We start from the raw sequence: 26,078 nt of genomic DNA, 5'->3' as shown, positions 1-26,078 counted from the left end.
TGGTTTGCCATTGCCTTCCCCAGAATTGTAAAAGATCAGATCCATACTTGCAGATATATTGATAAAATTGACAGGGATCAAAATCTCTCGTGAAGAGCCAGGTGCCTGAAGGGCGAGAGGAACAGGCCCCAAGCCAGGCCTGGCTCTCAAGGATCCCACGAGGCAGAGAGAGGCAGGAAGGGAGTCAGGGCGGATCATCACCATAGCAACCTCAGAGGCGTGGGGGGGAGGGGGAGGGCTTCCTTCCGGCCTCCGCCTCGCCCCGCCCTCCAATGTGGCTCAGCCAATGGGGAGAGGCTTGCCAGGAGGAGGACACGCCCACGCTCCCCAAAGGAGAGGGAGGGGGAAAGCGGGAGGGAGCAAAGGCAGGCCGAGGCCCCGCCCCCCTTAAGGCCTCCCTTCCTCCCATTGGCACATGCAAATGAGCTCCGCGGGAGAGGGAGGGAGGGAGGGAGGGAGGGAGGGAGGGAGGGAGGGAGAGGGAGGCGGGCGACCAATCAGGAGCGAGGCCTCTGCTTCTTCTCGGAAGGGGTGGGTGACGTCACCCGGGCCCCGCCCCCTTGGCCGCCGGCGCCATTTTGAGAGGGAAAGCAGGAAGGAAGGAAGGAGGTGAGTCTTCTTCTCTGTTGGAGTGTCCCCTCGGGCGCCAGTGGGGGCCTGGGTTGCCCTCGCGTCCTCACCACGCGGGAAGAAAGGCTGCCTTGCGGGGAGGGAGGGAGGAGGGAGGCCTCCGTGGGGACCCCTCTCCCAGAAGCACGCCCTCCTGACCTTTCGCCCACACCCCAGGCAGGCAAACAGGCCTCCTCAGAGGGCGGGCGGGGGGGGGGGGGGTGTCTCTTGCAAACTGGGGGAATGTGTGTGTATGTCTATGTCTCTATGGGGGATGACGCCCAGGGTGAAAGGAAGAGCTCTTGCCTGCCAGAGGAAGGGGGGAATGCCGCCATTGGCCACCTGTTTATATTGCTTTAATTGTTTTTAATTTGCTTTAAGTGTATTGTATTGTTGTCTTGTGTGTTGAGGCCTTGGCCTTTGTAAGCCTTCCCAGAAGAGGAATACTCCAATACCAAGTCCCAGAAGCACCTGAGTAGAATTAAAATTACTGCACACTGCACTTACCCTAGTATTTAACTGTTTTTAATTTGCTTTAGGTTGTGTATTGTTATGTTGTGTTCTGAGGCCTCGGCCTTTGTAAGCCGCATCGAGTCCTTCGGGAGATGCTAGCGGGGTACACATAAAGTTAATAATAATAATAAATTAGCTGCCACTGAAAGGCCTCCTCGCAGCTTCAAGTCCTGGCTGCTTCCTGCCTGGGGGAATCACCCTGTGTTGGGAGAGGCTAGCTGGCCCTGATGGTTTCCAGAGCTGGTCCTGCAGAAGAGAAGGCGAAAGGAGAGGAGACGGGGAGGGGCAGGGGTTACATAGGGGGGGAGTCCAGGCGTGTGTCCCCTCCCCTGGAAAGAGACCAGGACACAAGGGAACCGTGGCTTCCAAGGACAGGAAGGGAAGTTTGGTGGGGACACGAGACAGGGCCTTTTCTGTGGTGGCCCCCCGACTCTGGAACACCCTCCCCAAAGATCTGAGACAGGCCCCTACCTTGGTAGTCTTTAGAAAGAACTTGAAGACTTGGCTGTTCCGATGTGCCTTTCCAGATTAGGAATACTCCAATACCAAGTCCCAGAAGCACCTGAGTAGAATTAAAATTACTGCACACTGCACTTACCCTAGTATTTATATTGCTTTAACTGTTTTTAATTTGCTTTAGGTTGTGTATTGTTATGTTGTGTTCTGAGGCCTTGGCCTTTGTAAACCGCATCGAGTCCTTCGGGAGATGCTAGCGGGGTACAAATAAAATTAATAATAATAATAATAAGGAGATCCCGTCTGAACCAGAGGAAGAACCCCCTAACTGGAAGAGCGAGAGAGAGCTGTTCAGCAGGGGAACTCTCTGCCCCGGAGGGAGTGTGGGGGAGGGAGGCTTTGAGGCCGGGTGGCCATCTGTCGGGAAGGGGGCTTGGGATGAGATTGTCCTGCTTCTGGGCAGAAGGGGGTGGGGCTGGGGGGGGGTGGCCCGCCAGGTCTCTTCCCGCTCTAGGACTCTCTCTCTCTCTCTCTCTCTCTCTCTCTGGACTTCCCCTGGTGTTGTTTCTTTATGCAAAGCATGTATATTCTGCCCTTCTCCTCACCCCGACTCAGGAGCGGAGCACAACAAACATTTAATGCTGAAACAGTCTAGACCACACAGAGGGCGAGGGGTCTCTTGGAAACGAGGGAAAGGGGGTGGGTGGGTGTATATATCTATAGATATGGGGGATGACGCCCAGGGTGAGCGAAAGAGCTCTTGCCTGCCAGAGGAAGGGGTGAGTGTTGCCATTGGCCACCTGAACTGCCACTGAAACGCCTCCTCGCAGCTTCAAGCCCCGGCTGCTTCCTGCCTGCGTTGGGAGTCATCCTGGGTTGAGAGATGCTATCTGGCCCTGATGGTTTCCAGAGCGGGGCATGTGGGGCCTGCAGAAGAGAAGGCGGGGGGAGAGGAGACACCAGGAGGAGGGAGGGCCAGGGGTCCAGGGGGGAGGCCAGAGGGAGGAGGGGGCGGTCAGGCTTGTGTCCCCTCCCCTGGAAAGAGACCAGCAGGCAAAGGAACCGTGGCTTCCTTCCAAGGACAGGAGGGGAAGCAGATCCCGCCTGAACATGAGGAAGAACCTCCTGACTGCAAGAGCGAGAGAGCTGTTCAGCAGGGGAACTCTCTGCCTCGGGTGGAGTGTGGGGGAGGGAGGCTTTGAGGCTGGGTGGCCATCTGTCAGGGGTGCTTTCAATGAGGTTTTCCTGCTCCTGGGCAGAAGGGGGTTGGGCGGGGTGATGGCCCGCCAGGTCTCCTCCCGCTCTAGGACTCTCTCTCTCTCTCTCTCTCTCTCTCTGGGATTCCCCTTTGTTTATTATTTACTAGCTTGGGGATCTGACACTGCCCGGTTTATTTGAGGAAGGAATTGTGTCTCAAGGGTGGTCTTTATCAGTTACTTATATGGCTCGCAGTGGTCTCAGGAAGTTAGTGAAGGTACTGCGAGTCCCATCAGCTGTGGTCCATCCCCCTCCAAACTGCACCAGGACGGAGAGTGGGTCATGGGCACTCTGTGTGCCAAGTTTGGTCTTGATCGGTCATTAGATGAGTGTTGCAGCAGTCTTGGGAAGTGAGTGGAGGTACTTCAAGTCCCATCATCCATACTCTGTTCTCCCCCAAACCTCACCAGAATATTGAGTTGGCCATGGGGGCTCTCCGTGCCAAGTTTGGTCTTTCTTGGTATTTGGATGAGTGTAGCTGTGGTTTCAGGAAGTGAGTGAAGGTACTGCAAGTCCCATCATCCATGGTCCGTCCTCCTCCAAACAGCACCAGATGTAGAGTGGGTCATGGGGGCTCTGTGTGCCAAGTTTGGTCTTGATTGGCCATTAGATGAGGGTTGCAGCAATCTTGGGAAGTGAGTGGAGGTCAGTGAAATCCCATCATTCATGGTCTGTTCTCCTCGAAAGTGCACCAGGATGTAGAGTGGGTCATGGGGGCTCTGTGTGCCAAGTTTGGTCTTGATTGGCCATTAGATGAGGGTTGAAGCAATCTTGGGAAGTGAGTGGAGGTACTTGAAATCCCATCATTCATGGTCTGTTCTCCTCAAAAGTGCACCAGGATGTAGAGTGGGTCATGGGGACTCTGTGTGCCAAGTTTGGTCTTGATCAGTCATTGGCGAGGGTCTCAGAGATGAGTGAAGTGACTGCAAGTCCCATCATCCATCTCCAAATTCTTCCAAACTGCACCAGGATGTAGAGTAGGTCATGCAGGCTCTCTGTGTGAATTGTGATTCTGATCCATCGTTGGCAGTTGTAATGGTCTCCGGAAGGGAGTGCAGCTATTGCAAGTCCCATTGCCCATGGTGCATCCTCCTCCAATCCGCACCAGGATGTAGAGTACATCATGGAGACTCAGTGTGCCAAGTTTGGTCTTTATCAATAATTGGATGAGGGTTGCAGTGGTCTCAGGAATTGAGCAAAGGTACTGCAAGTCCCATAATCCATGGTCCACCCCCAGCCAAACCACACCAGGGTGTAAAGTGGATCATGAGAGGTCTATGTGCCAAGTTTGGTCTTGATCAGTCATTGGATGATGGTCTCAGCGGTCTCAGAAAGTGAGTGATGGTATTGCAAGTCCCATCATCCATGGTCCATCCTCCTCCAAACTGCAGTAGGATGTAGAGTGGGTCATGGGGGTTCTGTGTGCCAAGCTTGGTCTTTATTGGTAATTGGCTGAATGTGGCTGTGGTCTCAGGAAGTGAGTGATGGTACTGCAAGTCCCATCATCTATGGTCCATCCTCCTCCAAACTGCAGTAGGATGTAGAGTGGGTCTTGTGGGCTCTGTGTGCCCAGTTTGGTCTGTATTGGTGATTTTCCGACGCAGCCCCCTCCGGCCTTTTCCTCTCCTCTCTTTGTCACCTCAGATCTTGGACTTTGGAAGCTGGCCAATCAGGGATCATATGCAAATTGTACCACAGTGGCAGCCAATCAGAAAGCTGCCACAAACACCTCCGGCCTACGTCCATCCTCCCTCTGCGTACAAACACTGACTTTTATTACATACATAGATTATTTATTTAAAGAATTTATATTCTGCCCTTCTCACCCCAACGCAGGGGACTCAGGGCGGAGCACAACATATAGAATCAGAAATCCTAGAGTGGGAAGAGACATCTCCTGGGCCATCATCCAGTCCAACCCCATTCTGCCAAGAAGCAGTAAAATTGCATTCAAAGCACCCCCGACAGATGGCCATCCAGCCTCTGTTTGAAAGCTTCCAAAGAAGGAGCCTCCACCACACTCCCTCCGGGGCAGAGAGTTCCACTGCTGAACGGCTCTCACAGTCAGGAAGTTCTTCCTTACGTTCAGATGGAATCTCCTCTCTTGTAGTTTGAAGCCATGGCTCCATTGCGTCCTAGTCTCCAGGGAAGCAGAAAACAAGCTTGCTCCCGCCTCCCTGTGACTTCCTCTCGCGTATTTATACATGGCCGTTATCATGTCTCTCTGCATTCTCTTCTTCGGGCTAAACATGCCCAGCTCCTTAAGCTGCTCCTCATAGGGCTTGTTCTCCAGACCCTTGATCATTCATAGAATCATAGAATCAAAGAGTTGGAAGAGACCTCATGGGCCATCCAGTCCAACCCCCTGCCAAGAAGCAGGAATATTGCATTCAAATCACCCCTGACAAATGGCCATCCAGCCTCTGTTTAAAAGCTTCCAAAGAAGGAGCCTCCACCACACTCCGGGGCAGAGAGTTCCACTGCTGAACGGCTCTCACAGTCAGGAAGTTCTTCCTAATGTTCAGATGGAATCTCCTCTCTTGTAGTTTGAAGCCATTGTTCCGCGTCCTAGTCTCCAAGGAAGCAGAAAACAAGCTTGCTCCCTCCTCCCTGTGGCTTCCTCTCACATATTTATACATGGCTATCATATCTCCTCTCAGCCTTCTCTTCTTCAGGCTAAACATGCCCAGTTCCCTAAGCCGCTCCTCATAGGGCTTGTTCTCCAGACCCTTGATCATTTTAGTCGCCCTCCTCTGGACACATTCCAGCTTGTCAATATCTCTCTTGAATTGTGGCGCCCAGAATTGGACACAATATTCCAGGTGTGGTCTAACCAAAGCAGAATAGAGCATGGGGAGCATTACTTCCTTAGATCTAGACACTATGCTCCTATTGATGCAGGCCAAAATCCCATTGGCTTTTTTTGCCGCCACGTCACATTGTTGGCTCATGTTTAACTTGTTGTCCACGAGGACTCCAAGATCTTTTTCACACGTACTGCTCTCGAGCCAGGCGTCACCCATTCTGTATCTTTGCATTTCGTTTTTTCTGCCAAAGTGGAGTATCTTGCATTTGTCGCTGTTGAACTTCATTTTGTTAGTTTTGGCCCATCTCTCTAATCTGTCAAGATCGTTTTGAATTCTGCTCCTGTCCTCTGGACTATTGGCTATCCCTCCCAATTTGGTGTCGTCTGCAAACTTGATGATCCTGCCTTCTAGCCCTTCATCTAAGTCATTAATAAAGATGTTGAACAGGACCGGGCCCAGGACGGAACCCTGCAGCACTCCACTCGTCACTTCTTTCCAGGATGAAGAGGAAGCATTAGTGAGCACTCTCTGTGTTCGTCCACTTAACCAATTACAGATCCACCTCACCGTAGTTTTGCCTAGCCCACATTGGACTAGTTTCCTTGCCAGAAGGTCATGGGGGACCTTGTCAAAGAAGGCCTTCCTGAAATCCAGGTACGCTACATCCACGGCATTCCCCGCATCTACCCAGCTTGTAGCTCTATCGAAGAAAGAGATCAGATTAGTCTGGCATGACTTGTTTTTGATAAATCCATGTTGACTATTAGCGATGACTGCATTTGTTTCTAAGTGTTTGCAGACCACTTCCTTAACAATCTTTTCCAGAATCTTGCCCGGTATCGACGTGAGGCTGACCGGACGGTAGTTGTTTGGGTCGTCCTTTTTTCCCTTCTTGAAGATTGGGACCACATTGGCCCTCCTCCAATCTGCTGGAACTTCTCCCGTTCTCCAAGAACTCTCAAAGATGATTGCCAATGGTTCCAAAATGACTTCCGCTAGTTCCTTCAATACTCTTGGGTGGAGTTGATCTGGCCCTGAAAGGGGACTTGAACTCATTTAGAGCGGCCAGGTATTCCTGGACGACTTCTTTCCCAATTTGGGGTTGGATGTCCTCCAATCCCTCATCCACTCCATCTTGCTGAGGTTGAAGACTCTCTTTTTGTGAGAAGACCGAGGCAAAGAAGGCATTAAGTAGTTCTGCCTTTTCCCTATCCCCTGTCAGCATTGCCCCATCTTCTCCTCGAAGAGGTCCTATCGCCTCCTTGTTTTTCCTTTTTCTACTGACATAAGAATAGAAGCCCTTTTTATTGTTTTTAATGTCCCTGGCAAGCCTGAGCTCGTTTTTTGCTTTAGCCTTGCGGACCTTTTCCCTACAGGTGTTGGCTATTTGTTTGAATTCTTCTTTGGTGATTTCTCCCTTTTTCCACTTCTTGTGCATGTCTCTTTTGAGTCTTAGCACAGTTAGAAGTTCTTTGGACATCCATTCTGGCTTCTTTGCACTTGTCCTATTTTTTCTTTTTGTTGGCACGGTTTGCAACTGCGCCTTGAGTATTTAACTCTTGAGAAACTCCCATCCATCCGTAACTCCCTTGTCTTTTCGTATCTCTGTCCACGGAATGCTGCTCAGTGTTTCCTTCATTTTTTGGAAATCAGCTCTCCTAAAGTCCAAAATGTGGGTTTGACTTGTCTTAGTTTCGGCCTTCCTTTGTACCTCAAATTGCAGGAGCACATGGTCACTTGCCCCTAAGGATCCTACTACTTTAACCGCATCGATCAGGTCCTCCGCATTTGTTAGGATGAGATCAAGAGTAGCCAATCCCCTTGTTGCCTCTTCTACCTTCTGGACCATGAAATTGTCTGCAAGGCAAGCGAGGAATTTGTTGGACCTTGTACTCTTGGCCGAGTTTGTTTTCCAGCAAATATCGGGATAGTTGAAATCACCCATGACTACTACATCTCTTCTCTGTGCCTGTTTGGTCAACTGTTGGCAGAAGACTTCATCAAGTTCTTCCTCCTGGCTTGGGGGTCTGTAGTAGACGCCTTCAACGACATCTTTTTGAGTCCCAGTTCCCTTGATTCTTATCCAGATGATTTCAAGCTGGTTCCCCAGATTGCTGTCTTGAATCTCTTCTGCAGCATAAGAGTTTTTGACATATAAGGCTACTCCGCCTCCTCTCCCCTTTGTTCGGTTTCTGTGAAAGAGGTTATAGCCCTCGATGTCTACATTCCAGCGATAGGAGTCATCCCACCAGGTTTCAGTGATCCCTATGATATCATATTTGTGGTGTTGTGCTAAAAGTTGGAGTTCATCTTGTTTATTTCCCATGCTCTGTGCATTAGTGTAAAGACATGTGAGCCCCTGGGATCTTCCCTTGAGCTGTTTAATTGGGATTATTGTGCTTTTGGTACTTGGCCCTTGTTGTGTTTGTGCAGCCCTCCGTTTAGCCTTCTGGCGGTCCCCTGACATTGTGGGTAAAGTAGTGTTCGCAAGGCTGTTGTCCCCCTCCCTCAGAATCTCTCCTGATGTTTTGCCCATTTGGAATACTCAGAAAGCAGACTTGGGACTCGTGATGGGAAGGGAGGCAGCACAGCCATCTTGGTGTCCCTTCTGAGCATTGAGCCCATTCCTGGTCATTCAGGGAGACACATGATCCAGCGAATGGTGCACTTGAGTCTTGCAAAGGACCGCTCCGTTCTCCCGGCCAACCTGCCTTCCATTCCTTTTAATAATAATAATAATAATAATAATAATAATAATCTTTATTTATACCCCGCCACCATCTCCCCATCTCCTCCTTACATGGGGCCAAGCCCTGACAACATATTACAGCAATAAAATCAAAGCATAAACAACAAACAGCAACGTCAAAATTACATTGATCTTTCTCTTCTTTCTTCACCAGGGAAGTGGGGACTCTTTGGAGCGACCTCTTGGATGCAGTAAGGAAACCAATAATACAGGGAGAAGAAATCCTCTCGAGGCGATGATCTTGCTGAATTCTTGACTTCACTTACAGATAACAAAGGAATAAAGAAGAGTCAAGTCTCAGTATTGGAATTCAACACCCGTATCATTCTTGACATGGAGGAGAAAGCGTCTAAATGCCTGGAGTGTGGAAAGAGCTTCACTCGGAGGCTTCATCTGCAGCAACATGTAAGGACTCACACTGGGGAGAAACCCTATTCCTGCCTGGAGTGTAGACAGAGCTTCACTCGGAGGCATCATCTGCAGCAACATGTAAGGACTCACACTGGGGAGAAACCCTATTCCTGCCTGGAGTGTGGACAGAGCTTTGCTCAGAGTTCACATCTACATATACATCAAAGGACTCACACTGGAGAAAAACCCTATACATGCATGGAGTGTGGAAAGACCTTTGCTAATAGTTCAGGTCTACGTTCCCATCTAAGGACTCACACTGGGGAGAAACCCTATTCCTGCCTGGCGTGTGGACAGAGCTTTGCTCAGAATTCAGGTCTACGTTCACATGAAAGGACCCACACTGGGGAGAAGCCCTATACATGCCTGGAATGTGGACAGAGCTTTGTTCATAGTTCAAGTCTATGTAGGCATCAAAGGATTCACACTGGGGAGAAACCCTATAATTGCCAGGAATGTGGACAAAGCTTTGCTCGGATTTCAGGTCTACATGCACATGAAAGGACACATACTGGGGAGAAACCCTATACATGCCTGGAATGTGGACAGAGCTTTGCTGATCGTTCTCATCTATGCAGGCATCAAATGACTCACACTGGGCAGAAACCCTATAAATGCCTGAAATGTGGTCGGAGCTTCACTCAGAGTTCAAATCTACGTACACATCAAAGGATTCATACTGGGGAGAAACCCTATAAATGCCTGGAATGTGGACAGAGCTTTGCTGATAGTTCACATCTACGTAGGCATCAGATGACTCACACTGGGCAGAAACCCTATAATTGCCAGGAATGTGGTCAGAGCTTCACTCAGAGTTATCATCTACGTAGACATCAAAGGATTCACACTGGGGAGAAACCCTATAAATGTCAGGAATGTGGTCAGAACTTTGCTTGTAATTTAGGTCTACGTTCACATGAAAGGGCACACACTGAGGAGAAACCTTATAAGTGCCAGGAATGTGGACAAAGCTTTGCTGATAGATCAGGTCTTCGTTCACATCAAAGGAAACACACTGGGGAGAAACCCTATAATTGCCAGGAATGTGGACAGAGCTTCACTCAGAGTTCAAATCTACGTACACATCAAAGGATTCACACTGGGGAGAAACCCTATAAATGCCTGGAATGTGGACAGAGCTTCACTCAGAGTTCAAATCTACATGCACATCAAAGGATTCACACTGGGGAGAAACCCTATAAATGCCAGGAATGTGGTCAGAACTTTGCTTGTAATTTAGGTCTACGTTCACTTGAAAGGACACACACTGAGGAGAAACCTTATAAGTGCCAGGAATGTGGACAAAGCTTTGCTGATAGATCAGGTCTTCGTTCACATCAAAGGAAACACACTGGGGAGAAACCCTATAATTGCCAGGAATGTGGACAGAGCTTCACTCAGAGTTCAAATCTACGTACACATCAAAGGATTCACACTGGGGAGAAACCCTATAAATGCCTGGAATGTGGACAGAGCTTCACTCAGAGTTCAAATCTACATGCACATCAAAGGATTCACACTGGGGAGAAACCCTATAAATGCGAGGAATGTGGACGGAGCTTCACTTGGAGTTCAAATCTACGTTCACATCAAAGGATTCACACTGGAGAAAAACCGTATAAATGCCTGGAATGTGGACAGAGCTTTGCTCAGAGTTCAAGTCTACATGTACATGAAAGGACACACACTGGGGAGAAACCTTATAAATGCCTGGACTGTGGACAGAGCTTTGCTGATAGTTCAAGTCTACGTAGACATCAAATGACTCACACTGGGCAGAAACCCTATAATTGCCAGGAATGTGGACAGAGCTTTGCTCAGATTTCAGGTCTACATGCACATGAAAGGACACATACTGGGGAGAAACCTTATAAATGCCTGGACTGTGGACAGAGCTTTGCTGATAGTTCACATCTACGTAGGCATCAAATGACTCACACTGGGCAGAAACCCTATAATTGCCAGGAATGTGGACAGAGCTTTGCTCAGATTTCAGGTCTACGTAGACATGAAAGGACACACACTGGGGAGAAGCCCTATACATGCCTGGAATGTGGACAGAGCTTTGCTGATAGTTCAAGTCTACGTAGACATCAAATGACACACACTGGGCAGAAACCCTATAATTGCCAGGAATGTGGACAGAGCTTTGCTCAGATTTCAGGTCTACGTAGACATCAAAGGAAACACACAGGGGAGAAGCCCTATACATGCCAGGAATGTGGACAGAGCTTTGCTGATAGTTCAAGTCTACGTAGACATCAAAGGAAACACACTGGGGAGAAACTCTATAAATGACTGGAATGTGGACAGAGCTTCATTCATAGTTCAGGTCTTCGTTCACATCAAACGACTCACACTGGAGAAAAACCCTGTCCATGCATGGAGTGTGGAAAGACCTTTGCTTATAGTTCAGGTCTACGTTCCCATCTAAGGACTCACATGGATTTATTTATCGTGTCATCAGGAACCATTGTATTACAATTCTAACAGAGCAAAACAAACACACAGATTAAAAAGAAAGGAAAAAACACACAGATTTTGCAAATTTGGTATTTGGTTAAATGTCCTTTGACCAGTAGCTGGCCACTTGGAGTGCCTCTGGGGTTGCAAGAAGGTCCTCCATTGTGCATGTGGCAGGGCTCAGGGTGCATTGCAGCAGGTGGTCAGTGGTTTGTTCTTCTCCGCACTCGCATGCCGAGGATTCCACCCTGTAGCCCCATTTTTTGAGGTTGGCTCTGCATCTCGTGGGGCCAGAGCGCAGTCTGTTCAGCGCCTTCCAAGTCGCCCAGTCTTCTGTGTGTCCAGCGGGGAGTCTCTCATCTGGTATCACCCATGAATTGAGGTGCTGGGTTAGGACCTGCCACTTTTGGACTCTCGCTTGCTGACTCACATGGATGAGAAACCATGTATAGACATAGCATAAAGTCATAGAAACCCTATAAATGCCTGGAGTGTGGACAGAGCTTCACTCAGAATGCCAATCTATATAGACATCAAAAGACTCACACAGGGGAGAAACCTTATAAATGCCATGAATGTGGACAAATCTTTGGTCAGACTTCAAATCTACGTTCACATCAAAGGACTCACACTGGGGAGAAACCCTATAAATTCCTGGAATGTGGACAGAGCTTTGCTCAGATTTCAGGTCTACATGCACATGAAAGGACACACACTGGGGAGAAACCCTATATATGCCTGGAATGTGGTCAGAGCTTCACTAAGAGTTCAAGTCTATGTGCACATGTAAGGACACACACAGGGGAGAAACCCTATACATGCCTGGAATGTGGACAGAGCTTCACTAATAGTTCAAGTCTACGTTCACATGAAAGGACACACACAGGGGAGAAACCCTATAAATGCCTGGAATGTGGACAGAGCTTTGCTTGTAATTCAAATCTACATAAACATGAAAGGAAACACACTGGGGAGAAACCCTATAAATGCCATGAATGTGGACAAATCTTTGCTCAGAGTTCAAATCTACATACACATCAAAGGATTCACACTGGGGAGAGGCCCTATAAATGCCTGGAATGTGGACAGAGCTTTGCTCATAGTTCAGCTCTACGTAAACATGAAAAGAAACACACTGGGGAGAAACCCTATAAATAACTGGAATGTGGACAGAGCTTCACTCATAGTTCAGGTCTTCGTTCACATCAAAGGACTCACACAGGGGAGAAACCCTATACATGCATGGAGTGTGGAAAGACCTTTCCTTATAGTTCAGGTCTACGTTCCCATCAAAGAACTCACCCTGGGGAGAAACCATGTATAGACATAGCATAAAGTCATAGAATGATAGAGTAATTGACTTGGAGGAGACGACATGGGACATCCGATCCTGCGATGATTTTATAAGCTTCATGAGCTTTTATGGATTTGACCAATTTTTAAAAATATTAATTATGTTCAATACTGTTTTAATATTGGTATATTTTAAGTTGTATTGCGATGCTTTTGATTTGTGAGCCGCTTTGAGTGTCCGAATGGAGAGAAAAAGTGGGAGATAAATAAATATCATAATGAGAACCCCCCGCCATGCAGGAAAAGCACAATCCACGTATCCCTGAGAGATGACACGTGGAAAGAGCATCCCTGAGAGTTAACGTCTACATAGACATAGACTTCCCATTGGAGGGAAGTGTGGTCATTGATCCCAGAGAGACTCTAAGGCAGAGCTCTCCAAACTTTTCATGTTGGTGTCACGTTTTAGACACGCATCCTTTCGTGACACTGTAATTCAGTTTAAGTAGCCAGACAGAGGTTAAACCAACTCCATATAAGATTTTGAATACATATAATAATATATACAGATGGGTTTCATATAATCTTTCTGTATAAATAATCCTTGTGCCGTTTCCTCTGTAGCTGCTCCGTGTATTTCACTGCAAACATTGTTACTAATACATTTTATTTCCTTAATTTTATAAACGTACTCATTTCAGTGGTAATTACTGCAGTTAAATCAACAAATTGGGCAGATAAACATGTCATGACAGTACTTAGACTTGAACGCCCCCGCACTCCACTTCTGTCGTGAGTATCTGAGGGGAGGAGAATGACCAGGGACACAATCAGCCCGGTGGGAAGTTCTCAGAATTAGACCCAGGCCTGTTTGTTCATTGGTTCGTGTACTTTGTGTGTCCGTACAGGAGTGTTTGAGTGGCGTGTGCTTTTTCTGATTTATTTTTGTAGTTGTGGCAGCCCCTCAATGAACTGTATGGTTTTTGTGCTGGTACAACCGTACCAGGAGCTCCAATTTTGTTTGCTTTGCATTTAATATTTGTTGCAGTCCTAAGTTTCAGGGACTCTGCAGATAGGTGGCTTGTTTTGGCTGCAATCATAGGGCAAGCCACCTGTTAATTATAGTTAGGTTCCCTGGTCCCGCCCCTTTTTGAGTTTTAGTGGGAACAGGAGCCATTTTAAGTTAGTTCTCACAGAGAAGCCTTTCGCACAGGACATAAAACGAAGTAGCTCCTGTAGAAAGCTTCGTCTTCTACGGCTTGGCCGGGGAGATATTCAGCCTACAGCTTGGCCGGGGAGAAAAGGCCCCACAGCTTGGCTGAGGGATTTCAGCCGGCCATCACAGCAACCTGAACTCCTTCTTTCTCCCTGGAGGTCTACAAAGCTCTGTTGGGGCAAGGGTCGCTCGCGGAAGCCAGACGCAGTTGGTACCGGGTGCAGGGACTCCACGCCAACAGAGGCAAGTACAGACTGCCCAGATTAGAAGTTAGGATTTCCCCATTAGTTGATTACAGTTAAGAAGATAGTGCCTGTTCGCTGTGGACAAGATTGAGAGAGAGCCAATAGACAGTTAAGAAAGCTTGAAAGTACCTGTTTGTTTTCATCAATAAAGAACTTTCCTTTAAGCATTCTAAAGACTCTGTTTGGGGGAATCTAAGGGCCTTTAATCTGAGGCAGCCCCGGCGTCCCGTTGGGCACACAGAATTTATGTCCTGTCTACAGTCATGTGCACAGGCCCAGCGTGCGACAGCGCAGTTTTAGCATTGTGTATTGTAAACGTGCTATGTTTCTCATGAAAGGCACCTTTACGAAAAGGGGATTCGGAAGGGTGAAACCTCCCACTGGAAAGGCAGGTGGAGCTGGGGTCCAAGGCATCCTCTAAGGCAGTGGTTCTCAACCTGTGGATCCCCAGAAGTTTGGGCCTTCAACTCCCAGGACTCCTAACAGCTGGTAAACAGGCTGGGATTTCTGGGTGTTGTAGGCCAAAACCCCTGGGGAGAGACCCACAGGGTGAGAACCACGGCTCTAAGGTCCTTCTCAGCACCATTTTCCAACCTATTGTGTTAGTCGCATCGCTCTGGGTTTGATTTTTATGCTTCCGTTCTTAAATATATATTGTCTCAAACTGACTGGGTGTGACTGGAGTGTTGGTGTCTTGAGATAAATCACCTTCCTCATCTCAGTCTCCTTCGACCTCTCAAGCGTCTTCCTGAAGGCACAAAGGGAGCAAACACACCGGACTCCTTGAATCAGCTTCTAAGCCGGAGCGGCTCTTCTCTTTATTGCAATATTTACACAATATACGTGAGCGCTGTAAATCATGTCTGCTCACATCAGGACTCTCTGCCAGAACTGCATTCCAGCCTTATCAGTTCTTCAGAGAGCATACAACGCCTCTGCTGTCCCAGCTCCACTGGCTGCCGATTTGCTACCGGGCCCAATTTAAGGTGCTGGTGTTATCCTACAAAGCCCTAAACGGTTCCGGCCCAAAATACCTCGCAGACCGCATCTCGGCCTGCGAGCCCACGAGGGCCTTGAGATCATCCGGGGAGGCCCTTCTCTCGGTCCCGCCTGCCTCACAGGCACGCCTGGCGGGGACGAGGGAGCGGGCCTTCTCGGTGGTGGCCCCCCGGCTGTGGAACACTCTCCCTGCTGAAGTTAGACAGGCGCCCTCCTTGATGGCCTTTCGTAGGGGCCTAAAAACATGGCTCTTTGAACAGGCCTTCAATTGAGTGTAGTTAAATTGACAATGGAATGAACTAGGACTACGAATTTCGGCTATGACCCCAGGACTTGACGAAGCGGATTTTTAGTATAAGTATATGTTATGTTGTATCCGTCTGGTTTGTATTGTCTTTATTTACTGTATATTGTCGTCTTGTTGTTGTTGTTCACCGCCCCGAGTCGCCTCCGGGCTGAGAGGGGCGGTCAATAAATGCAAGAAATAAATAAATAAATAATAATTCATCCAGCTTCCACAGGAAATGTCTACAGCAGAGGTCCTCAAACTACGGAGGGATAGCCAATAGTCCGGAACGTCCCCTCTCAAGTAGCCGAGCTAAACCAGCTCCTTGGTTTACTGAGGAGCTGGCAGCGATGAAGCGAAGGAAGAGGGAACTAGAGAGTGTGTGGCGTTCGGATCCGAGCGAGCCAAATCGAACACAGTTTGTGTACTTTCTGAGGGCATATGCCGCGGCAATAAAAGCCGCAAAGAAGGCTTTCTTTGCGGCTACTATTGCGTCTGCAAAGAACCGTCCGACTGAGCTGTTCCGAATTGTCAGAGGTCTTTTAAATCCCACCACTCAAGGTGGGAACCCTGACAACTCGACTTCTCGCTGTGAAGCTTTTGCTCAGTTCTTTGCAGACAAAGTCGCTTTGATCCGTTCTGGTCTGGACACCATATTAAATGCAGTCTCTGTGGATGTAACAAGAGCATCTGCTTGTCCTATTTTGATGGATTCATTTCAGTTGGTGAAGCCCGAGGATGTGGACAAGATACTTGGAGGATTGAGGCCGACCACGTCCATCCTAGACCCCTGCCCATCCTGGCTTCTAAAGGAGGCCAGAGGGGGATTGGCTGAGTGGGTGGAGGTGGTGGTTAATGCCTCCCTTCGGGAAGGCAAAATTCCAGCAAGCTTAAAACAATTAGGAAGAACTTCCTGACTGTGAGAGCCGTTCAGCAGTGGAACTCTCTGCCCCGGAGTGTGGTGGAGGCTCCTTCTTTGGAAGCTTTTAAGCAGAGGCTGGATGGCCATTTGTCAGGGGTGATTTGAATGCAATATTCCTGCTTCTTGGCAGGGGGTTGGACTGGATGGCCCAGGAGGTCTCTTCCAACTCTTTGATTCTATGATTCTATGATTCTAAGCTATAATAAAACCGCTGTTGAAAAAACCATCACTAGACCCCACTAAATTTGACAACTTTCAGCCAGTTTCCAATCTCCCCTTTTTGGGCAAAGTCCTGGAGCGCGTGGTGGCCTCACAACTCCAGGTATTCTTGGGAGACACGGATTATCTGGACTCGGCACAGTCTGGTTTCAGACCGGGACATGGAACTGAGACAGTCTTGGTCGCCTTAGTGGATGATCTGCGCCGGGAGCTCGACAGGGGGAGTGTGTCCCTGTTGGTGCTTCTGGACCTCTCAGCGGCCTTCGATACCGTCGACCACGGTATCCTTCTGGGGCGCCTCGCAGGGATGGGTCTTGGAGGGACTGTTTTGCAGTGGCTCCGGTCATTCCTGGAGGGCCGCTCCCAGAAGGTGTTGTTGGGGGACACCTGTTCAACCCCACAACCATTGTCTTGTGGGGTTCCTCAGGGCTCTATACTGTCTCCCATGTTGTTCAACATCTACATGAAGCCGCTGGGTGAGATCATCCGGAGTTTCGGGGTGCGGTGTCATCTGTACGCATATGATGTCCAACTCTGTCACTCCTTCCCACCTGCTACTAAGGAGGCTGTTCAAGTCCTGAACCGGTGCTTGGCCGCTGTGACGGTCTGGATGGGGGCGAACAAATTGAAATTGAATCCAGACAAGACAGAGGTACTCCTGGGTCAGTCGCAAGGCCGAACAGGGCATAGGGTTACAGCCTGTGTTGGAAGGGGTCGCACTCCCTCTGAAGACACAGGTTCGAAGCTTGGGTGTGATCTTGGACTCATCGCTGAGCCTGGAACCTCAGGTTTCGGTGGTGACCAGGGGAGCATTTGCACAGTTAAAACTCGTGCGCCAGCTGCGCCCGTACCTTGGGAGGTCTGACTTGGCCACGGTAGTCCACGCTCTTGTCACATCCCGCCTAGACTACTGCAACGCTCTCTATGTGGGGCTGCCCCTGAAGACGGCCCGGAAGCTGCAATTAGTCCTACGCGCAGCAGCCATGATTCTAACAGGAGCGGAGCGCAGGAAGCACACAACCCCCCTGTTGCACCAGCTCCACTGGCTGCCGATTTGCTACCGGGCTCAATTCAAGGTGTTGGTATTGGCCTATAAAGCCCTAAATGGTTCCGGCCCAAGATACCTATCTGATTGCATCTCGGCCTATGAACCCACCAGGACTTTGAGATCTTCCGAGGAGGCCCTGCTCTCGATCCCGCCGGCCTCCCAAACACGGTTGGGGGGGGGGGACGAGAGACAGGGCCTTCTCGGTGGTGGCTCCTCGGCTGTGGAACGCCCTTCCTACAGACATTAGGTTGGCACCATCTCTCATGGCATTCCGAAGAAAGTTGAAGACCTGGATGTTTGTGCAGGCGTTTGAGTAAATTAGTGCAATCTGGTAACCGAACATAGGAATGGAACAATGGATAACGAATTTGGATCATGCATGGATGATAAGGCGATTGGGTATGGGTTTTTGTAATAGTTGTGTATTGGGATTGCTTATTAGTTATTAATGGAAAATGTGTAAGTTAACTCATTGCTGTATGGAACTATTGTCTGTTTTTATTGTTTTTACTGTTGTGAACCGCTGTGAGTCGCCCTCGGGCTTGAGATACAGCGGTATAGAAGCATAGTAAATACATAAATAAATAAATAAAATCAAACATAACACAGTGATGGTGACAGTGGCATGTACAGAATAAAATACGAAAGCTAAGACACTAAAGACTAGTATCACGGGGTGAGAGAGGGATGGAGCAGGTTAGTTGTGAAGGAGATACTCCTCGGACGTGAGGTCAAGAGAGGTCTCCGCACAGGAGAGGAGGACCAACGTTGAGGGTAGCAGCAATCTCAGGTTGTGTGATTAATCACCGGAAGCGCAACGGAAGAGCCAGGTTTAGAGATTCTTCTTAAAACTTTCTCGGGAGGGGCTCGTCTAATCTCATCAAGTAGTGTATTCGATGAGCGATGCAAGTCAAGCGAGAGAGGCTGCACCGTGCAGCCTGGCCTCGCCCGAAGCCCCTCGCGGCTTTCCTTCTTGCCAGGCCCAACGAGCGGTGCAAGCCAGGCGAGGGGCTTCACGCAAGGCCAGGCCGCACGGTGCAGCTTTCACTGCTTGCCAGGCCGGGTGCAAGCCGGAGTCCTCCAGGATGATCTTGGATGGCAGGGGAACTATACATCCCAGCAACTCCTCCCACATGCCAAGGCCTATCTTCCCCAAGCCTCTCCAGTATTTCCTGTGGGTCATGGGAGTACTGCATGCCAAGTTTGGTTCAATTTCATTGTTGTTGGAGTTCAGAATGCTCTTGGTTGGCAGGGGAACTATACATCCCAGCAACTCCTCCCACATGCCAAGGCCTATCTTCCCCAAGCCTCTCCAGTATTTCCTGTGGGTCATGGGAGTACTGCATGCCAAGTTTGGTTCAATTTCATTGTTGTTGGAGTTCAGAATGCTCTTGGTTGGCAGGGGAACTATACATCCCAGCAACTCCTCCCACATGCCAAGGTCTATCTTCCCCAAGCCTCTCCAGTATTTCCTGTTGGTCATGGGCGTACTGCATGCCAAGTTTGGTTCAATTTCATTGTTGTTGGAGTTCAGAATGCTCTTGGTTGGCAGGGGAACTATACATCCCAGCAACTCCCATATGCCAAGGTCTATCCAGTATTTCCTGTGGGTCATGGGTGTACTGCATGCCAAGTTTGGTTCAATTTCATTGTTGTTGGAGTTCAGAATGCTCTTGGTTGGCAGGGGAACTATACATCCCAGCAACTCCTCCCACATGCCAAGGTCTATCTTCCCCAAGCCTCTCCAGTATTTCCTGTTGGTCATGGGCGTACTGCATGCCAAGTTTGGTTCAATTTCATTGTTGTTGGAGTTCAGAATGCTCTTGGTTGGCAGGGGAACTATACATCCCAGCAACTCCCATATGCCAAGGTCTATCCAGTATTTCCTGTGGGTCATGGGTGTACTGCATGCCAAGTTTGGTTCAATTTCATTGTTGTTGGAGTTCAGAATGCTCTTGGTTGGCAGGGGAACTATACATCCCAGCAACTCCCATATGCCAAGGTCTATCCAGTATTTCCTGTGGGTCATGGGCGTACTGCATGCCAAGTTTGGTTCAATTTCATTGTTGTTGGAGTTCAGAATGCTCTTGGTTGGCAGGGGAACTATACATCCCAGCAACTCCTCCCACATGCCAAGGTCTATCTTCCCCAAGCCTCTCCAGTATTTCCTGTTGGTCATGGGCGTACTGCATGCCAAGTTTGGTTCAATTTCATTGTTGTTGGAGTTCAGAATGCTCTTGGTTGGCAGGGGAACTATACATCCCAGCAACTCCCATATGCCAAGGTCTATCCAGTATTTCCTGTGGGTCATGGGTGTACTGCATGCCAAGTTTGGTTCAATTTCATTGTTGTTGGAGTTCAGAATGCTCTTGGTTGGCAGGGGAACTATACATCCCAACAACTCCCGAATGCAAAGGTGTATTTTCCCCAAGCCTCTCTAGTATTTCCTGTGGGCCAATAGGCCGATCAGTAAACATCCTCGTGGGTTCCCTGCCATTGTACACTCATATTACGACTGTCAGCCATGCTACAATGTGCCTCAAGTTGAAATTTCATTTATTTGTATTTATTTATTTTAAACGTTTATATTCCGCCCTTCTTCTCACCCCGACACAGCATATATACCGCAAACATTCATTGCCGGGACACAAACATACATTTATAAACATTGATCTCCATATTAAAATACACCATTTAAAACCGTCCTAGTCATCCGTGTCAAATCTAAGTGGCCTGGTCATCTTTCCTATTGCTGCTTTATTGCCCTGTCCCGAAAGCTTGGTCCCACAGCCAAGTTTTGACCCTCCTTCCGAAGGACAAGAGGGAGGGGGCCGACCTGATCTCACCAGGAAGGGAGTTCCATAGCCAGGGGGCCACCACCGAGAAGGCCCTGTCTCTCATCTCCACCAATTGCGCCTGTGACAATGGCGGGGCGGAAAGCAGGGCCTCCCCGGAGGATCTTAATCTGAAATTCCAAATTAGAAATCTGCCGGGGGGGGGGGGGGGAGGGCGGGCTTGGAAGGCAATTGTCCTGCTTCTGGGTGGAATGGGATTGGACTGGAGGGTGGCCCACCAGGTCTCTTCCAACTCCAGGGTTCTAGGATTGCATTTTGGGATTGTGATTCATCGCGATGCTTTACGTTCAGTTTGTCAGCGTGAAAATACATCCTGCCTATCTGATGTTGACATGACGATTCATAACCGTAGCAATGTAAGATATGTGCAGGTGGGAGAGGGGCGGAGGGCGGGCGAGGGCTGCCCAGGATTGGGGGAGGGGGAGGGCTTGGCCATCGCACTCTTCCCATGAAGTCAATGTCTCCTGATTTCCTGGCCGCAGTCTGCGTCTGCAGTAATCTTTGTGCTTAGAAATACAAACCCTGTCATGGCCTCCACGTTTCCCCCCTCTATTTCCCAGTTGTCAATCATTCTTGTTGCCATAATCTTGGGGGGGGGGGGGGTTGATGTTGAGCTGCAACCCGGCTTTTGCGCTTTCTTCTTTCACCTTGGTTATAATAAGGCTCCTCAGCTCCTCCTTGGTTGCAGTCATCAAAGTGGTATCATCTGCATATCTAAGGTTGCTAATCTTTCTTCCAGCCATTTTCACCCCAGCCTTGCATTCGTCAAGCCCCGCACATCCTCGCATGGTGTGTTCTGCATACAAGTGGAATAGGTTGGGGGAGAGTAGACAGCCCTGCTGAACTCCTTTCCCAATCTTGATCGAGTCTCTTGTCCCAGAGTCAGCTCTGTCTGTTGCTGCTTGGTCCTTGTACAGATTCCTCAGGAGAGAGGGAAAGTGGCTTGGGATGCCCATCCCACCAAGAACCTGCCACCATTTATGATGATCCACACAGTCCAAGGCTTTAGAATAGCCAATAAAATAGAAATAGATGTTCTTCTGAAACTCCCTGCCTTCCTCCCTTCTCCAGCATCCGGATATTGGCCATTGGGTCTCTGGTTCCTCTGCCTTTTCTGAACCCAGCTTGTCCACCTGGCCACTCTCGCTCCATGTCTTGCTGGAGTCTTCTTCCTTGCAGGATCTTGAGCATTCCCTTCCTGGCATGATGAGAAAAAAGGGCCACTGCACGGAAGTTTGAGCAGTCTTTAGCATTTCCCTTTTTGGGTATGGGGATTGAAGTGGATATTTCAAACTACAAGAGAGGAGATTCCATCTGAACATTAGGAAGAACTTCCTGACTGTGAGAGCCGTTCAGCAGTGGAACTCTCTGCCCCGGAGTGTGGTGGAGGCTCCTTCTTTGGAAGCTTTTAAGCAGAGGCTGGATGACCATCTGTCAGGGGTGATTTGAATGCAATATTTCTGCTTCTTGGCAGAATGGGGTTGGACTGGATGGCCCATGAGGTCTCTTCCAACTCTTTGATTCTATGATTCTATGATTTCCCAGTCTGAAGGCCATTCTTGTGTTTTCCATATTTGCCAGCATATGGCCTGCATCACCTTGACAGCCTCACTTTTCAAGATCTTTCAAGAACAGTTCGGCTGGGATCCCGTTGTCTCCTGCTGCCTTGTTACTAGCAGTGCTTCTTAAGGCCCATTCCACCTCACTCCTCAGGATGTCTGGCTCTAATTCACTCGCCACACCGTCAAAGCTCTCCTCAGTACTATTATCTTTTCTATACAGATCTTCTGTAGAGTCTCGCCACCTTCTCTTGATCTCTTCGGCTTCTGTTAGGTCCCTGCCATCTTTGTTTCTTATCATGCCAATTTCCCCCTGAACTTTACCTCTGATGTTTGTAATTTTCTGGAAGAGGCCTCTTGTCCTTCCTGTTCCGTTATGTTCTTCCACTTCCATGCATGGCTTGTTTAAGAATCGTTCCTTCTCTCTTCTGGCCAACCTCTGGAATTGTGCATTCAGCTGGGCCTCTCTCTCTCCCCCGATCTCCGTTTCCTTTTGCTTTCCTCCTTTCTTGGGCTCCTTCCATCGTCTCAGCAGACGACCCTCTTGCCTTCTTGGTTTTCTTTTTCGTGACACTAATTCGGTTTAATTCAGTTAGAGTAGCAAAACAGAGGTTAAGCCAACACCACATAAGATTTTCAATACCTATCCTATAATAATATATCATGTTCATATAAGCTTTCTGTATAAATAATCCTTGTGTCGTTTCCTCCGTAGCCGTTCCGTGCGTTTCATCGCAAACACTGTTACTAATACATTTTATTTCCTTACTTATAAACTTATCCATTTTAGTGGTAATTATTGCAATTCAGTCAACAGATTGTGCCAATAAACATGTTATAACAGTACTGAGACTTGAACATACCCACACTTTTGTCGTGATTCAGCTTCTCGGGATGCTTTTAAAGGGGGCTGGGTGGCTGAAGGGGGATGGATGCCCTTTGGGGGTCTCTTCCAACCCAGGGAAGGATAGATGGCCTTGGAGTCTAGAGTCTCTTCTGGAAGCTTTTGTGGTTGTTTTGTTTGTTTGTTTGTTTGTTTTTAGTCGTGTCAGGAGCAACCGCTCCTGCTGTGAGAGAATTGGCCATCTGCAAGGACGTTGCCCAGGGGACATTGCCCGGATGATTTCTGATGTTTTATTTTATTTATTTATTTATTTGCTTCATTTTTATACCGCATTTTTCAGCCCTTAACAGGCGACTCAATGCGGTTTACAGTGCAATTAAAACACAACAATACAACAACAGGATCGACAACGTCGATCCACAACAATTAACAATCAGACAGGACAAATCAACAAACAACATATATAACGCCTCAATTGAAATCAGATCCGTTCTCATAGTCGTTGTGCCGTTCCTATGTTCCATTTACCGTCTTCCTTAATTAGTTGCATTGCTTAGCCAAACGCTTGTTCGTAAAGCCAGGTCTTGACCATTCTCCGAAACGTCAGCAGCGAAGGTGCCTGTCTGATGTCTGCCGGCAAGGCATTCCATAGCCGAGGGGCCACCACTGAGAAGGCCCTGTCTCTCGTCCCCGCCAAGCGCGCCTGTGACGCAGGCGGGATCGAGAGCGGGGCCTCCCCAGACGATCTTAATGTTCTGGTCGGTTCATAGGTGGAGATGCGTTCGGAGAGGTAAGCGGGGCCAGAACCGTTTAGGGCTTTATAGGCTAAAGCCAGCACCTTGAATTGTGCCCGGTAGCGGATTGGCAGCCAGTGGAGCTGGCTCAACAGAGGAGTGGTATGCTCCCTGAGTGCCGCTCCCGTTAGCAACCTGGCTGCCGAGCGCTGGACCATCTGAAGCTTCCGGGCAGTCTTCAAGGGCAACCCCACATAGAGCGCGTTGCAGTAATCAATCCGGGATGTAACCAGAGCGTGGACCACCGTGGCCAAATCAGACTTCCCAAGGTACGGGCGCAGCTGGCGCACGAGTTTGAGTTGTGCAAATGCTCCCCTGGACACCGCCGAAACTTCGGGTTCCAAGCTTAGCGAAGAGTCCAGGATCACACCCAAGCTGCGAACCTGCGCCTTCAAGGGGAGTGCGACCCCATCCAGCACAGGCTGTAACCCTATGCCCTGTTCGGCCTTTCGACTGACCAGGAGTGCCTCTGTCTTTATCATCCTTGTGGGAGGCTTCTCTCATGTCCCCTTTGCGTGAGGAGCTGGAGCGGATAGAGGGAGCTCATCCGCCTCTCCCGGGATTCGAACCTGCGACCTGTCTGTCTTTAGTCCTTCCAGCACAGGCTTTAACCCACTGTGCCACCGGGGGCTCCTGTGGTTGGGGTGATTGCTGTCTGTCAGGAGGGCTTTGACTGTGCCTTCCTGCCTGGGTGAAGGGGGTTGGGTTGGATGCCCTTTGGGGGTCTCTTCCAGTGAGCGACACACCCGGAGACTGCAGCTGACACACTCATATGCCATGGCACACAGTTTTGAAGGCATACAAAGTCAATGTTCATAAATGCTGAAAAATGGGAGCACAAGGTTGGCCTGGAAATATTGGACTCTGATGCATATGATGCTGAACGAAAATGGTTAAGGTTGCATTTCCAACGAGACCAGAGTTGCGTTTCATCTGAATGCTAAATCTACAATAACTGCAGCAAGCATAGCTTCTCCTCAGAGACGGGAGGAAGTCGACATCCCATACTTACTTACTTAGACGATCCCTCATAGTCCAAGGATGATGGTCCTCCAAGGTCGGTGTCCTGGCGGTGGGTCGTAGGTGACTGTGGAGCCCTCTTCTTGACCTGCATCTTCTCCCTTCCGCAGTGAGGAGGGCATTGGTTTCCAGGTGGAAGGCAATCCCGGTCGGGGTTGGCTTGACATGCCTTCCTCTTGGCACATTTCTCTCTTTCGCTCTCCATTCGTACCTCTTCAAATTCTGCAGCACTGCTGGTCACAGCTGACGCCCAGCTGGAGCATTCAAGGGCCAGGGCTTCCCAGATCTCGGTGTCTATGCCAGAGTTTTTGAGGTTGGCTTTGAGCCCGTCTTTCAATCTCTTTTATTGCCCGCCAATATTATGTTTTCTGTTCTTGAGTTTGGAGTAGAGCAACTGCTTTGGGAAACGGTGGTCGGGCATCTGGACAACGTGGCCAGTCCAGCGGAGTTGATGGCGGAGGACCATCGCTTCAGTGCTGATGGTCTTTGCTTCCAGCACACTGACATTTGCCTGCTTGTCTTTCCAAGAGATTTGTAGGATTTTCCGGAGGCGGCGCTGATGGAAACGTTCCAGGAGCTGCATGTGACGTCTGTAGACAGTCCACGTCTCACAGACGTATAGCAGGGTTGGGAGGACAGTAGCTTTATCAACAAGCCCCTTGGTCTCCCTACGGATGTCCCGGTCCTCAAACACTCTCTGCTTCATTCGGAAAAACGCTGCACTTGCAGAGCTCAGGCGGTGTTGTATTTCAGTGTCAATGTCGGCATCCCACATGAGGAGACTGACTGATGAGGATCAGGAAATGATCAGAGATGGACAAAGAGCACTCTGTCGAGTAAAGAAGAATCTTGGCTCCATTTCAAGGAAGATGGGGATGTTGTCCCTTTTTCACAACAACAACAACAGCGGGCGAATCTCAATTGCCGGACTGATGAATTAGAAGCGTGTTGCCAAAAGCAGAAGTGTGCTTACATAGGATGATGTGAGGGGAGGAGAAGAACCAGGGACACAATCCACTGGGTGTGAAGTTCTCAGAATTAGACCCAGGCGTGTTTGTTCATTTGTTAGTGTGCTTTGTGTGTCCATACAGGAGTGTTTGAGTGGTGTGTGCCTTTTCTGATTTTATTTTTGTCGTTGTGGCAGCCACTTACTGAGCTGCATAGTTTAAGCGTTCTGTGTTGTAAACGTACGGTGTTTCTCTTTTCCTGAATCAAAGGCGTGTTTACGAAAAGGGGATCCAGAGGGGCCGAAACCTCCTGCGGGAAAGGCCGGTGGAGCCGGGGTTTGAGGCGTCCTCTGAGGCAGTGGTTCTCAACCTGGGCTCCCCAGATGTTTTTGGACTACCGCTCCCAGAAATCCCAGCCAGTTGACCAGTAGTTAGGATTTCTGGGAGTGGCAGGCCAAAACCATCTGGGGAGCCCAGGCTGAGAACACACTGCTCTAAGGTCCTTTTGGGTATTCTTTCATTGATATGATTCCATTGGGGAGGGAGTTCCACAGGCGATCCCCATC

The 26,078-nt window shown here is 49.1% G+C and overlaps 3 protein-coding genes across 3 annotated transcripts in view; all 3 read left to right on the top strand.

Moving 5' to 3' along the window:
- LOC137096882 (zinc finger protein 160-like) overlaps window positions 1–26,078 on the top strand; it is a 118,141-nt gene that overhangs the window by 48,857 nt on the left and 43,206 nt on the right. The window lies entirely within an intron of this gene.
- LOC137096878 (zinc finger protein 850-like) lies at window positions 564–11,750 on the top strand. Its single transcript, XM_067467143.1, has 2 exons — window positions 564–609; window positions 8,546–11,750. The coding sequence occupies exon 2, from the start codon at window positions 8,725–8,727 to the stop codon at window positions 11,098–11,100; it is 2,376 nt and encodes a 791-aa protein (XP_067323244.1). The 5' UTR covers window positions 564–609; window positions 8,546–8,724; the 3' UTR covers window positions 11,101–11,750.
- Window positions 11,181–14,183, top strand: LOC137096775 (zinc finger protein 214-like). Its single transcript, XM_067466994.1, has 2 exons — window positions 11,181–11,189; window positions 11,737–14,183. The coding sequence occupies exons 1-2, from the start codon at window positions 11,181–11,183 to the stop codon at window positions 12,421–12,423; spliced, it is 696 nt and encodes a 231-aa protein (XP_067323095.1). The 3' UTR covers window positions 12,424–14,183.

The sequence above is a fragment of the Anolis sagrei genome, chromosome 4 (genome assembly GCF_037176765.1).
Source record: "Anolis sagrei isolate rAnoSag1 chromosome 4, rAnoSag1.mat, whole genome shotgun sequence".
Classification (NCBI taxonomy): Eukaryota; Metazoa; Chordata; class Lepidosauria; order Squamata; family Dactyloidae; genus Anolis; species Anolis sagrei.
Note: the sequence above shows the minus strand (reverse complement) of the source record. Positions and strands in the feature narration are given on the sequence as shown.

What these genes read in the sequence shown, in the direction of transcription:
- LOC137096878 (XM_067467143.1), top strand. Translation starts at nt 8,725, where the DNA reads ATGGAGGAGAAAGCGTCTAAATGCCTGGAGTGTGGAAAGAGCTTCACT.